This window comes from Cheilinus undulatus, linkage group 6, assembly GCF_018320785.1.
Source record: "Cheilinus undulatus linkage group 6, ASM1832078v1, whole genome shotgun sequence".
Lineage (NCBI taxonomy): Eukaryota > Metazoa > Chordata > Actinopteri > Labriformes > Labridae > Cheilinus > Cheilinus undulatus.
In genome coordinates, this window is record NC_054870.1 from 4256819 (window position 1) to 4269883 (window position 13065).

General features: G+C 40.6%; 2 protein-coding genes across 2 annotated transcripts in view; one reads left to right on the plus strand and one right to left on the minus strand.

Moving 5' to 3' along the window:
• Positions 1 to 2788: 2788 nt before the first annotated feature.
• On the plus strand, positions 2789 to 9363 carry borcs7 (BLOC-1 related complex subunit 7). Its single transcript, XM_041788937.1, has 5 exons — positions 2789 to 3065; positions 3374 to 3436; positions 8325 to 8368; positions 8463 to 8483; positions 8613 to 9363. Exons 1-5 carry the CDS (start codon positions 2934 to 2936, stop codon positions 8662 to 8664), a joined length of 312 nt encoding a protein of 103 aa, XP_041644871.1. The 5' UTR covers positions 2789 to 2933; the 3' UTR covers positions 8665 to 9363.
• A 1044-nt stretch (positions 9364 to 10407) lies between these two features.
• nt5c2a (5'-nucleotidase, cytosolic IIa) overlaps positions 10408 to 13065 on the minus strand; it is a 46564-nt gene continuing 43906 nt past the window's right edge. Inside the window, exon 18 of the mRNA XM_041789278.1 lies at positions 10408 to 10833. Coding sequence (XP_041645212.1) covers positions 10762 to 10833 — 72 coding nt within the window. The 3' untranslated portion in view covers positions 10408 to 10761. The remainder of the gene's footprint in view (positions 10834 to 13065) is intronic.

Here is a 13065-nt window from a genome sequence, read left to right on the forward strand (position 1 = left end):
CTGTCATTGGGCAAGAGGCGGGGCACACCCTGGACTGGTCGCTAGTCAATTGCAGGGCTGACATACACCACTTTCCAAATTACTATGCAGATTGGACTTTAGTGTCATAAACATTCAGTTTTTGTTTTTCTAGTAAACGAAGGTGGTATTGTGTCTCAGGGCTCTTTGGATCACTGAAATCAATCTCAGACAACTGTGATCATTAGTTTGCCAGGTGAGCCCAATTAAAGGAAAACTACTTAAGAAGGACGTTCCACATTATTAAGCAGGCCACAGGTTTCAGTGATGGGAAAGAGTAAGGATCTCTCTGCTGCTGAAAAGCATTAAATAGTGTAATGCCTTGGACAAGGTATGAAAACATTAGATATTTCAGGAAAACTTAAGCATGATCTAACCTTGCAAAGCAGATGGATTTGACCATTTCCTTGTTCTTCACTGGTGAATCCATCTTGCAAAGCTCCCATCTGAACTGTTTGGGCCCGGTTAGAAAGTGACAGGACCAATCAGCTAGGAGGGGCAGTACTTTCAGGTGCAGCAGAGTCGTGACGTAAACAAGCAGCAGCAAGAGCTGGTGCAGTTATGGAGGAAGAGATTAGTGTGGATGCTGCTAAAGCGCCAGTTTTATCAGAACTTGACATTTCTTCGTTAAAAGAACAAAGAACAGCAGTGAGTTGTTTTCTCTTCAAAAACGACAAAAGTCGGTACTTACATGTCTGTAGACCCCATGTTTCGCCTTATTGCTCAGTAGCTGCGCACGTGCAGCTTGCTAGCAGCTACGTCACGTGCTTTGTTGCTCTGATTGGCCCATAGAGATGTGACAGACAGACAGCCTTTTCTCAAACGTTTCTTATTAAAGCTTTCCCAGATGGATGTGTGAAACACATCCTTCTGGCATGTCAGGTTAAGCATGATCATCGTACTGTGAAGAAATTTGTGGCTGATTCAGAATAGACAAGTTTGTGCAGATAAAGGCACAATGAGGAAGGTTTCTGATTAGCTGCTAAAATGTCATTACAAAGCAGCAAACAGGTATTTGAAGCTGCTGGTGCCTCTGGAGTCCCACCAACCTCAAGGTGTAGGATCCTCCAGAGGCTTGCAGTCGTGTATAAACCTACTATTCAGCCACTCCTAACCAATGCTCACAAGCAGAAACGGTTGCAGTGGGCCCAGAAATACATGAAGACTCATTTACAAACAGTCTTGTTTACTGATGAGTGCCGTGCAACCCTGGATGGTCCAGATGGAGGAGTAGTGGATGGTTAGCTGCAACGTCAGCAAGGAGGGGGCGGAGTCATGTTTTGGGCCGGAATCATGGGGAGAGAGCTGGTAGGACCCTTAGGGTCCCTGTGTGAAAGTGTGAAAATGACCTCGGCAAAGCATATAGAGTTTCTGACTGACCACTTTCTTTCTTGGTACAAAAAAAAGAACTGTGCCTTCCGTAGCAAAATTATCTTCATGCATGACAATGCACCATCTCATGCTGCAAAGAATCCCTCTGTGTCATTGGCTGCTATGGGCATAAAAGGAGAGAAACTCATGGTGTGGCCCCCATCCTCCCCTGAACTCAACCCTACTGAGAACCTTTGGAGCATCCTCAAGCTAAAGATCTATGAGGGTGGGAGGCAGTTCACATCAAAACAGCAGCTCTGAGAGGATATTCTGACATCCTGCAAAGAAATTCAAAGCAGAAACTCTCCAAAAACTCAAAAGTTCAATGGATGCAAGAATAGTGAAGGTGATATCAAAGAAAGACTCCTATGTTAACATGGGACTTGGCCTGTTAAGATGTTTTTGATTGAAATAGCTTTTGATTTCAGTAAATATGACCTCCTAATGCTGCAAATTTAACCAATTTCTTCAATAAAATTTGAATTATGCTCTAACAGTTGATGACTTGAAAATTATAATGTCATTTGCATCGACTATTTATGAAAATAAGAGAAAAAAAATCATTTACATAATAATTTGGAATGTGGTGTACAACCACGTTTTCCAAACTCCTAGGGGCGTTCATGTGTTTTCCACTGAAGAAAGGATTCCATCTGTCCACTCTGCCATAAAGCACAGATCAGTGGAGGACTGCAGTGTTGGTTATCCTTCTGGACCTTTGTCCCATCTCCACACAGGATCTCTGGAGCTCAGTCAGAGTGACCATCAGGTTCTTAGTCACCTCTCTCACTAAGGCCCTTCTCCCCCAGTGGCTCAGTTTGGCCAGGCAACCAGCTCTTGGAAGTGTCCTGGTTGTGCAAAACTTCTTCCATTTGAGAATCATGGAGGCCACTGTGCTCTTGGAAAACCCTCAGTGCAGCAGTATTTTTTTTGTAGCCTTCTCCAGATCTGTGCCAGTCAACAATCCTGTCTCTGAGCTCTGCAGGCAGTTCCTTTGACCTCATGGCTTGGTTTTGCTCTGATATTCATTGTTAGCTGTGAGGCCTTATTTAGAGAGGCGTGTACCTTTCCAGACTACGACCAACCAATTTAATGTACCACAGGTGGACTCCAGTCAAGGTGTAGAAACATCTCAGCATAGATCCAGAGAAATGGGAGGAACACGGCTGTCAGTTCAAGTACCTGCGTGACATTTGACCAACGTGGATTTGACTTAGAGCTTACTATTTATTTACTGGAAAAAATCTCAAGATACAAGCAGTCTATCGTCATTTAACCAAAACACACCAAGAGTTGAGCATGTCGCCCTGCCCTATTTTATCGCACAAATCCTTTCAAACTAAAGTCGACCAGCTTCCACGGGCTTTTTGACTTGATACATACGAACAAGAGGCAGAGAGAGAAAGCTACACTTACGTACATAAACAAACAATCAGAAGACATAACTCCCCAAACAAGGCGAGACAGTGAGACCCAGATGTTGCTAAACGCGCTGCTTGCTATTTTGGTCTTGCACAGCCACCGTAGTAAGCCAAAACAAAAATATGGCTTCAACTGAGTCCCAGCCGAGATTCGGTCAGTCTGTAAAAGGTTTATTATCCGACAAAGTTGGCTCCTGTAGCGGGGATGTCATCGCTTTGACCCGCCAAGTGTTGAAAGGATCCCGCAGTCAGGAGGTAAAACGATACGAAGCATTTTAGCTGCAGAATTATAGCTAATGCTAACAGCTACATCTGAATGCAGCTACAAGCTAACGCACAGAGAACGAGCACATAAGATTACAACTAAAACATTATTATTATAGCTTGATTTCTGTTGCCTCAGTGCATTTTTATTAAATTGACTGTAACATATTTAGTTAAACAGGGGTAGCATGGCTCAGTTATATTCTGAATGCTGTAAAGAGGAGGGTTGGATTCTTCTTATTTTTGATTTATTATCAGCGTCCGTCCTTAACGTGATGTTATTGTCATGTTTTCTCCAGCTTCTTGGTCAGGCAGCAAGAAATATGGTGATTCAGGAAGACGCCATCCTGCACTCTGAAGATGTAAGTGTATTTATAGCAGGGCTGATCCATTATGGCGGTGGTTCTCAACCTTGGGGTCGGGACCCCCTTTGGGGTCGCGAGACACTGAGAGGAGGTCTCCAGATGCCCAAAAAGAAGAATATTTAAGTTACACTATTGCCTCTTTATACCAGTTTTGCTCAATTTTAATGAGTTTTGATACATTTTTCCTATCAATTTTGTCAGTTTCAACACAGTTTGGCCATGTAAAACCCATGTTGTCCATTTGAAACCCTTACCACCACTTTCTTTTTCTGCCTGTTTTTGCCAATTCTAAACCAATTCTTGCCACTTTCGGTCTATTGTTGCCTCTGTTGACGCCATACTGCCATGATTAACCACTTTTGATGCCAATTTTTGCTCATTTTAACCACATTTCATTATTCGATATGCATATTTTTGCCAGTTCAACCAATTTCTGCCAAATTCTGCCCTTTTTTTCTGCCTTAGTTAACCCTTTATTGCTAATTTTTTTTAAATCACTTTTTCATCCCATTTCACCAAATTTCCGCCCATTTTTATCACTTTACGGCCATCGCAGCCACTTGTTAATCCCATTTTACCACTGTTTATGTCCATTTTTGCCACTTTTACCAATTTTTTTGGTAATTTTTTGACATTTATACATAATTTATGCCACTTCTAACCCATTTCTGCTACTTTTAAAATCCAATTTCACCACTTTTTCCACCAATTTTTGTCATTATTGACCAATTTGAGCTATTTTTAACCCATTTTATTCTGTTTTAAGGGATTTGCATTTTTAAGAAGGGTATTTACTACACAAATGAATGAAAAGGATATTTGTTTCTTTGAAAGGATTGGTTATTATTCGGGTTGAATAAAAAATCTGTATATTACAGCTTAACTTTACAATGGACCATGATTTTGCTGACCTCCATGGTCTCCCAGTTTGTCTTGGCCCCGGAAGGCTTTCCCATTTATCCCCCTTTATGGGCAGCCTTGTCTGCACATGACTATTCTTGATTATGCATGGCTGTGTTCAACCACATTTAGGTCTAGTGGGGGTCCCGGTCTCTGACACCTTTATTTTGGGGTCGCAGGCTGAAAAGGTTAAGAACCACTGCGTTATGGCAACAGTTTTAATCACAGTTGATGTCATGGAGGCTGAGATTAAAGTTAAAAACATGATTACTCATTGATTTGACCCTATCAATTTCTCTGTGGCAGATCATATGATTAGATGTATTTGTTGTGGTGCTGAGGCAGAGGTCATCAGTTTCTACAAAGTCAGGTTTGACAGAAATTTCCCCAAGTGAAGGTTGGAAATATCTTTCTATTTAAATTATGATACAAATGAGTTCATAATAAACACCGGAAAACATTATATGAACTGGAGGTAATGATACAGTTATCTTAATAAAACAACATTCATGAAATGGCAAAGATATATTTTATCCTTGCAAGCAAAAGAAACTTCTTTAAAAACCCATAGAAAGCTCGTCAAAAGGGCCAATGCCACAAATAAAGCTTTAATTGTAGTCAAATTAAAGTAAAGCTGAAGGGCTGGTTTCCCACTCCTTTTTAAGATGTTAATTTTCTATGCCAACTTTCAAAAAAATATGGAGACTTTAATTATTGACCGCTATCCCTGTTTTCAGTCTCACACTTTTCAGTTCATCTCAGTGAGCTTTACTGGCATAAAAACATGTATTAGCATTGCCAAATCACTGTAGAATTAATATGTACGAATGGATTTATAAATGATTTATTTTTTCAATAACAAAAAAAAAAAAGATGTCAGTATGATTATTGGTATTACACTTCTGCTCAAAAGTTTGGGATCACTTGGATTTTTTCTTGTTTTTCATCTAAATTAGTCTGATTCCTGGAGCATCTCCCACACGATGGATTGGTTTGATGGAGTCTTCCTTTGTACTGCATGGTTAAGCTGCTCCCACAACAGCTCAACAGGGTTCAGATCTGAAGACTGTGCTGGCTGCTCCATTACAGTCAGAACTCTGGTGGCTGCTTATTCTTTAAATATTTCGTAGAAATTTTGGAGGTTTGTATTGGGTCATTAACCTGTTGTAGGATGAAATTGGCTCCAAGCAAGTGCTGTCCACAGGGTATCATGGCATTACAAAGTCTTGTGATAGCTTTCCTTCCCCAAGGTCCCTTCCATTCTATACAAATCTCCTACCATCTCCAAGCCCCCCAGACCATCACACTGCCTCTACCTCTCTGACTGATGGTTTTAAGCACTGTTCTCGCATCTTCTCATTTGTTCTGTGTCTCACAAATGTTCCTCTGTTTGCTCCAAAGACCTCAAATTTGGACTCATCCATGCACAACACCTTCTTCCGGTCTTCCAGTGTCCAGTCTTTTTGCTCCCTAATTAGTAAAATGGTTTTTAGCCATGCAACATGATTAACTTGGATTAGCAGCCATGCTGGGAGATTGATGCAGAGGATTGACAGTTGCTGATAACTGTTTGTGAACTGCATGAGAATGTTTTTCTGTAGAAAACAAAGAAATTTGCTGGTGATCCCAAACTTTTGAGTGGTAGTGTATATAATGTATTCATATTTATAAATATGTGGGCATTCTATAAGAAACATGTAAATTTTTCACACTTAACTTCCATTTAGTGATTCAAATGGTCTTAAACTTGTCCTGTTAATATTCTAAATCTGAGTTAAAATAACGCCTTTATCAGACAGTCTCTGTGTAGACTAAGTTAAGGGGTGTACCTGTCAACTACAAACCAAAACTTTAAGGAAACATTGTTAGAGAAATAATTAGTTACATCATTGAGTGGAGTTTGAAGTTCATTTATTTTCAGATCAGATTTAGTATAGTCGCTCAAAGACGTGCGCTTTGACTCATTATGTTTAACAATACTCCAGTTAAAGATTACAAGCGTAATAAAACATACACAGCATGCCGGTTTAAACCACCTTTGAGAAGAATGAACATATAAAAGTGCACCCATTCTTGATTTAAATGTCTCTTTATTTTGTTGTCATCTTTTCTTATTGAAAAGCACAGCATCTCTACTTTCCCCTTACCCACTTTTTGTTCTGTGTTTCTTAGACTTCTCAAAAGTCTCTCTGCAGCAGAACAGGGGCCTGCTAATTAGTGACCTCAGTCATTTAATAAATCATGCAACTTTTTTTTTTGTTGTTCTTGGTCCAACTCCTCAAAACTAGACTGGTTCCACATGACTAAGGTTGTTTACCTCTTTTATCAGCCTCTGGTTGCTTTTCTGTCACCTTTTTAGCTCTCAGAAATTCAAACTAACCAGAGTATGCGCTGTGACTCCTTCCGATCCTCACTTAAATAAAAGTCACATGACAACAACTAAAACTGGGCTGCTGCAAAGTAATGGTTTAGTCTTGTTGTCATGTTCGCGGGACGCTAAAAATTGAAAATTGAAATTAAAATCGATTTATTGCCCAGCACTTCTTCCTGTCAAGTCAGTAACGACAAGTGCTGCAATTAATCTCAATGCACTTGCAATGTGAGGCTGTGCTATTACATAATTGCATAAAATGCAGCAGTTATTTTTGTATTCAGTATTACTTGAAAGGTTTGCAAAAAGGCCTGTAAGTTTAGTGGCACTACTGCACTTTGGAAAGGTATCTTTATTTTCAAAAAATGAAAAACTTTGTTTGTTATTTTTTTGCTATGAAGTTATTATGAAAGCAGCACTGTAAAAACATCAGGGTGTGATTGATTTTTTTTTTTTTTTGCTACTTAATATTTGTATGTTTTGACTTCAGCTCTGTCATCATCGCTGCGTTTTCCTTGAGTAGACTCACGGTACCTAGTGTTGTACTCAAGACCACACAATCCAAGACCAAGACTTGCCTGAGACCAGAGTGCACTGAGACCAAGACAAGACCAAGACTTTTGGGGGCCGAGACCAAGTCAAGACCAAGACCGTAAAAATCGATTTAAAAAAAAAAAACATGACAGGGTTGAACAGTTAAAGAGCATTCTCTCTCTATTTTTATAGAGGAGACATGCAGGGAACGGCCACAGGCCAGATTGGAACCCCGGCTGCTTACATGGGGCGCACCTTAAACCACTAGGCCATGTGCTCCCCAACTAACTTCTTGTAAAAATAAATCCCTGTATGTATTTAAAAGCCACTGACAAGTCCAGAATTATTTGAATATCTGAAAGTTAGATGTTTATCTAGATTTGTCAGGTGAATTAGGCCTAAAGTAAGTGTTGAGGTATTTCTGACTAGAAATAAGGTGTCCGACTTTTTGCAGGTGTAGCTATTTTCTGTTTTACCAGTGCTTCTCCTTATTTTCACATTAATGAAGTCAAAGAATAGCAGATCAGTGCTGGTCTCGACCAGTCTTGATGGAAAATCCCGAGTCCAGTCAGTCCAAAAATGAGACAAGACCGAGTAAAATTGCTCTCAAGTCTGAGACAAGACCAAGACATTCAAAATGTGCTCCTGAGACCTGTCTCAAGACCAAGACCGTTCTTGAGTACCACAACAATAGGTACCATTGATGTATTATATTGTATTTGTAATTGCAGTATATTAAGTATGATTGCAATCACACATTACCAAATCATGCAGCACTGTTAGCAACAGAGTCACAAGGTATGTCCAGAAACAAGAGGCTTTATAATAAGCTTTTTTTTTATTTTTGAGTTCTTTTATTTAACCTTTATTTAACCAGGTTAGTCTCACTGAGATCAAACATCTTTTTTTTTTAGGGGAGCTGTGGCCAAGAATGGCAGAAGTACATTTTCAAAAATCAAACACACTCAAACTCACATGGTTCACAGTAACCAGTAGGTACAGTAATAATAATACTGGTTATAATTAAAGAGGTCTTGTCTTGAGGTGTTCCCGGTTTAAGTTTTATCGTTTGTCTTTCAGAGCCTGAGAAAAATGTCTATAATCACCACACATTTACAATACCAGTGAGTATCAATCATCCGTGTTTAGAGGTCCTGATATCTTTGTTGTCACAGGGAATGAATATTCAAACATTATCTCTCTCTGTCTGTCTCTCAGGCAGGAGGCCATCCAGAAGAAGTAAGTCTAAACACAAGCATCACTTTAACCTTTAGTAGAAACAGTGACATCACTGTCTGAACAGGAAGCCACAACACAAACTCTTGACGCGCTCTGACTCTGCTGTGTTTGCTCATTTTTACTCTGCAGTGTGGAGCATTCGAAAAACCTGCAAGACCAGCTGAGACACTTACTGAAGTGATGGAGAACACGGCCTCCATGACTGCTGGTTACAAGCGTGTCTCTGCAGAGCCGAAGCGTCTCTGAGGTTTAGAGGTGGAACATGGAATTAATCTGCCATGTTCATCTGCTGGCTGATGAAGAGGGGGGCTGTTATCTCTCACCCCTGCTTTGGGGGTGATTCTTCACTCAGTTTTAAAACATAAGGGTTGCTCTATAAAGCAGAGACTACGGGAATTTTTTTCTTCAGTTTGTAAAAATTATTTTGTATTCAATTAACTTACAAAAAAATAACTTTTATTTTGGCTTCTCATAGAAGCAGTTGAATTGCATTTTACTATGCGAAGGATGAAATGTACAGTCGCACTAAACTGAGTAAAATGTGGAAGTACACAGAGTTATGGACTGAAATTTGTAAACTAGAATTCTGTTGATTGCATTTTAATTTTGATTTCTCTGTAAATCAGTAAAATATTCCAACCTTCAGAAATATTTGACAGATAATTAGTTGAAAAAAGTTCTGGCGAGGACGGAGAGTCCGCAGCCTTAGTGGTTCAAGGATGGAGCAGTTCTTGGCAGCACACAATGATAATACGTAGAAGCACATGTTTAACCACCTGTGTCTGTGTTCTAACTTTTGTTTGCTGTTTGGCAAGATCTGATCCACTCAATGTCGTTTAGTTTACACTGAATTAATGATTAAAGAGTTTTCACTTTTAAAGATTCAACTTTGTTTTGATGGGAGACTGAAAAAGACAAATAAGCATGAATAAGACCATAGTGAGACTGCAAAAAGAGCTCTGGTTTCTAAAAGGTTCAAGAATATTCATTGTAATTAAAGCTGGGTTGGGACCTAAAGTGGGCTGTAAATGTATGCCTTAAAAGAAAAATATGTGGCATAAAGTCTCTGATGCTCTGAGTGGACATACAGTGCTGTGAAAAAGTATTTCCCCCTTTTCTGATTCCTAATTGTTTTGCTTATTTATCACACTGAAATGTTTCAGATCATCAAACCAATTTTAAAATCACACAAAGAAAACCCAAGTAAATAGAAAAGGCAGTTTGTAAATGATAATTTTATTTAAGGGGAAAAAATCCAAACCTATCTGGCCATATGTGAAAAAGTAATTGCCAGTCAAACATGGTGGTGTCAGTGTGATGGTCTAGGGCTGCTTTGCTGCTTCAGGACCTGGACCACTTGCTGTGATTGATGGAAATCCTGAAGCTAAACGTCTGGCCATCAGTTCATGCCCTCAAGATCAAGCGCTCTTGGGTTATGCAGCAGGACAATGACCCAAAACACACCAGCAAGTCCACCTCTGAATGACTCAGAAAAACAAAATGAAGGTTTTGAAATGTGGCCAAGTCAAAGTCTGGACCTTAATCCAACTGAGATGCTGTGGTGTGACCTTAATCAGCAGTTCATGCTGGAAAACCCTCCAATATGGCTGATTTAAAACAATTCTGTGAAGAAGAGTGGGCCAAAATTCCTCCACAGCGATGAGAAGGACTCATCACCAGTTATCACAAACGCTTGATTTCAGTTATTGCTGCCAAGGATGGAACAACAAGTTATTCGGTTCAGGGGGAAACTGCTTTTTCACACAGGGCCAGATAGGTTTGGATGTTTTTTTCCCCTTAATAACTATAATTATCATAAGAATCTGCATTTTGTATTTACTTGGATTGTATTTGTGAGATATTAAATTTGGTTTGATGATCCGAAATATTTGAGTGTGATAAATATGCAAAAAACTCAGGAATCAGAAAGGGGGCAAATACTTTTTCACAGCACTGTACATCAGTGTATTTTATTTCAATTTGGAGAGACTTAACACAAATTTAACAATTTATTTTACAAATTTAATGAAAGAGAAATATGCAACATCCTTGGCGATTCGACTCCATTGTGATGGCTGCATGAATTTGAAGGGGGAGTGAGGCAGACAGCAGAAATTGGATACCCCCCTATGGAGTCTAGACACTGATGGTGGTGTTGAGAGATGCAGGATCTGATGAGGAGTAGACCTCTGAGAAGCTGCCCAGGAACCAATGAGGTGGCATAATGGAGACTGAGGTATGCAGGATGAGATCAGAAGGAGACCTGTGAGGATCTGAGCTAGATGCTGATGAACTGGATGGAGGTGGCTGGGGGGAGGAGGGTTGCAGCATCTGCACAGAACGACTGACTCTGAAAGAGAGAATGAAAGATCTAAAATCTGACAGGTGCATGATGATTGGTCAAAGGTTTTGGCAGAATCTGATTAGCTGAGGACTAAAGAGGGTGAATGCCCACAATCAGCTGATCACCAGAGTGGGATGAGAGAAAGAATAGAAAAGGGAGAGATGTGAAGGAGTGGTGACGAAAGAATGAGAACAAACAGTCTTCCTTCTTGAACTTTTGCTGAGCTTCATTTTATCGTATATTGCTGCGATGAGTAAATTTGTTTTGTTTTCTCAAGATCTCTCTCATTTATCTTGTCTTTGGATAACAAAGCTAGTCCTCCCATAATTATTTTTGTTCATTTCAAAGAAAACAACACAAACTGACATGTAATCATGGACAATGGAGATAAAATAAAAGGTCTTTGGGCTTCTATAAGGATGTGTTTCTGAATGTTTGTCCTGTCTCTTTGTTCAGTCTTTTACACTATATTGCCAAAAGTATTCGCTCACCTCCCATTCTTAATCCATAGGGTTTCATATGACGTGGGTCCACCCTTTGCAGCTATAACATCTTCAACTCTTCTGGGAAGGGTTTCCACAAGGTTTAGGAGTGTGTTTATGGGAATTTTTGACCATTCTTCAACAAGCACATTTGTGAGGTCACACGCTGATGTTGGAAAGAAGGCCTGGCTCTCAGTCTCCACTCTAATTCATCCCAAAGGTGTTCTATGGGGTTGAGGTCAGGACTCTGTGCAGGCCAGTCAAGTTGATCCACACCAAACTCTCTCATCCATGTCTTTATGGACCTTGCTTTGTGCACTGGTGCACAGTCATGTTGGAACAGGAAGGGGCCATCCCCAAACTGTTCCCACAAAGTTGGGAGCATGGAATTGTCCAAAATGTCCTTGTATGCTGAAGCATTCAGAGTTCCTTTGACTGGAACTAAGGGGCCAAGCCCAGCTCCTGAAAAACAAGCCCACACCATAATCCCCCCTCCACCAAACTTTACACTTGGCACAATGGAGTCAGACAAGTACCGTTCTCCTGACAACCGCCAAACCCAGACTCGGCCATCAGATTGCCAGATGGAGAAGCACGATTCATCACTCCAGAGAAAATGTCTCCACTGCTCTAGAGTCCAGTGGCGGCGTGCTTTACACCACTGCATCTGATGCTTTGCATTGCTCTTGGTGATGTATGGCTTGGATGCAGCTGCTCGGCCATGGAAACCCATTCCACGAAGCTCTCTACCACTGTTCTTGAGCTAATCTGAAGGCCACATGAAGTTTGGAGGTCTGATTGACTCTGCAGCGACCTCTGTGCACTATGCGCCTCAGCATCCGCTGACCCTGCTCCGTCATTTTACGTGGCCTAACACTTGGTGGCTGAGTTGCTGTCGTTCCCAATCACTTCCACTTTGTTCTAATACCACTGACAGTTGACTGTGGAATATTTAGGAGCCAGGAAATTTCCTGACTAGACTTGTTGCCCAGGTGGCTTCCTATCATAGTACCATATTGGAGTTTACTGAGCTCCTGAGAGCGAGCCATTTTTCCACAAATGTTTGTAGAAACAGTCTGCATGCCTAGGTGCTTGATTTTATACACCTGTGGCCATGGAAGTGATTGGAACACCTTATTTCAATTATTTGGATGAGTGAGTGAATACTTTTGGCAATATAGTGTGTTTTGTTTTATCTACAGTCCAAATTACAAAAATTTGTATTAAATAACTGCATGGTTGAACATTATGGACTTTCAGGTTGGTCCTGATGGGCCCTAAGGATAGAGCCCCCTGCTGTAGACCACATCAGGCCTCACTGTGCTGGTGTAGAACAGATGAAAAGTTGTAGGAAGAATTCCCTGAACTCCATGACACTCAGAAACCTATCCAAGAGTCCGTTATTGGCTACATCATCAGCTCCAACATGTGATAAAGAGAAATGGGACAAAGTTATCAGCAGCCAGAAAGACAAACAGCAGCTGCTTGACCCTGACGCTGTCCCTGAGGCCACGCTGCTGAGTCTTGTTAGAGAATCCTGCACGTGTTTCACTCTGTGTTGAGGGTTTGCTGCTGTTAAGCTGACTCAGGATGTGTTGTAAGGCTGGACTAACACAGGGAGCATACTGGCCTTCAGTACAGCCAGTCAGCAGAACACATGTCTGTAGAAGCATCATCAGATTCATATCAGACTGCTTAAGGATGCTCTAAGGGTTTATGCAAACAGATATTTTACATTTTTAAAGAGATTTTACAT

Bases quoted from the DNA above. Each gene is read 5' to 3' on its own strand.
- borcs7 (XM_041788937.1), top strand. From the start codon at position 2,934: ATGGCTTCAACTGAGTCCCAGCCGAGATTCGGTCAGTCTGTAAAAGGT. The intron at 3,437-8,324 runs GTAAGTGTATTT...TTTGTCTTTCAG, and splicing joins CCATCCTGCACTCTGAAGAT to AGCCTGAGAAAAATGTCTAT. The intron at 8,369-8,462 runs GTGAGTATCAAT...TCTGTCTCTCAG, and splicing joins ACCACACATTTACAATACCA to GCAGGAGGCCATCCAGAAGA.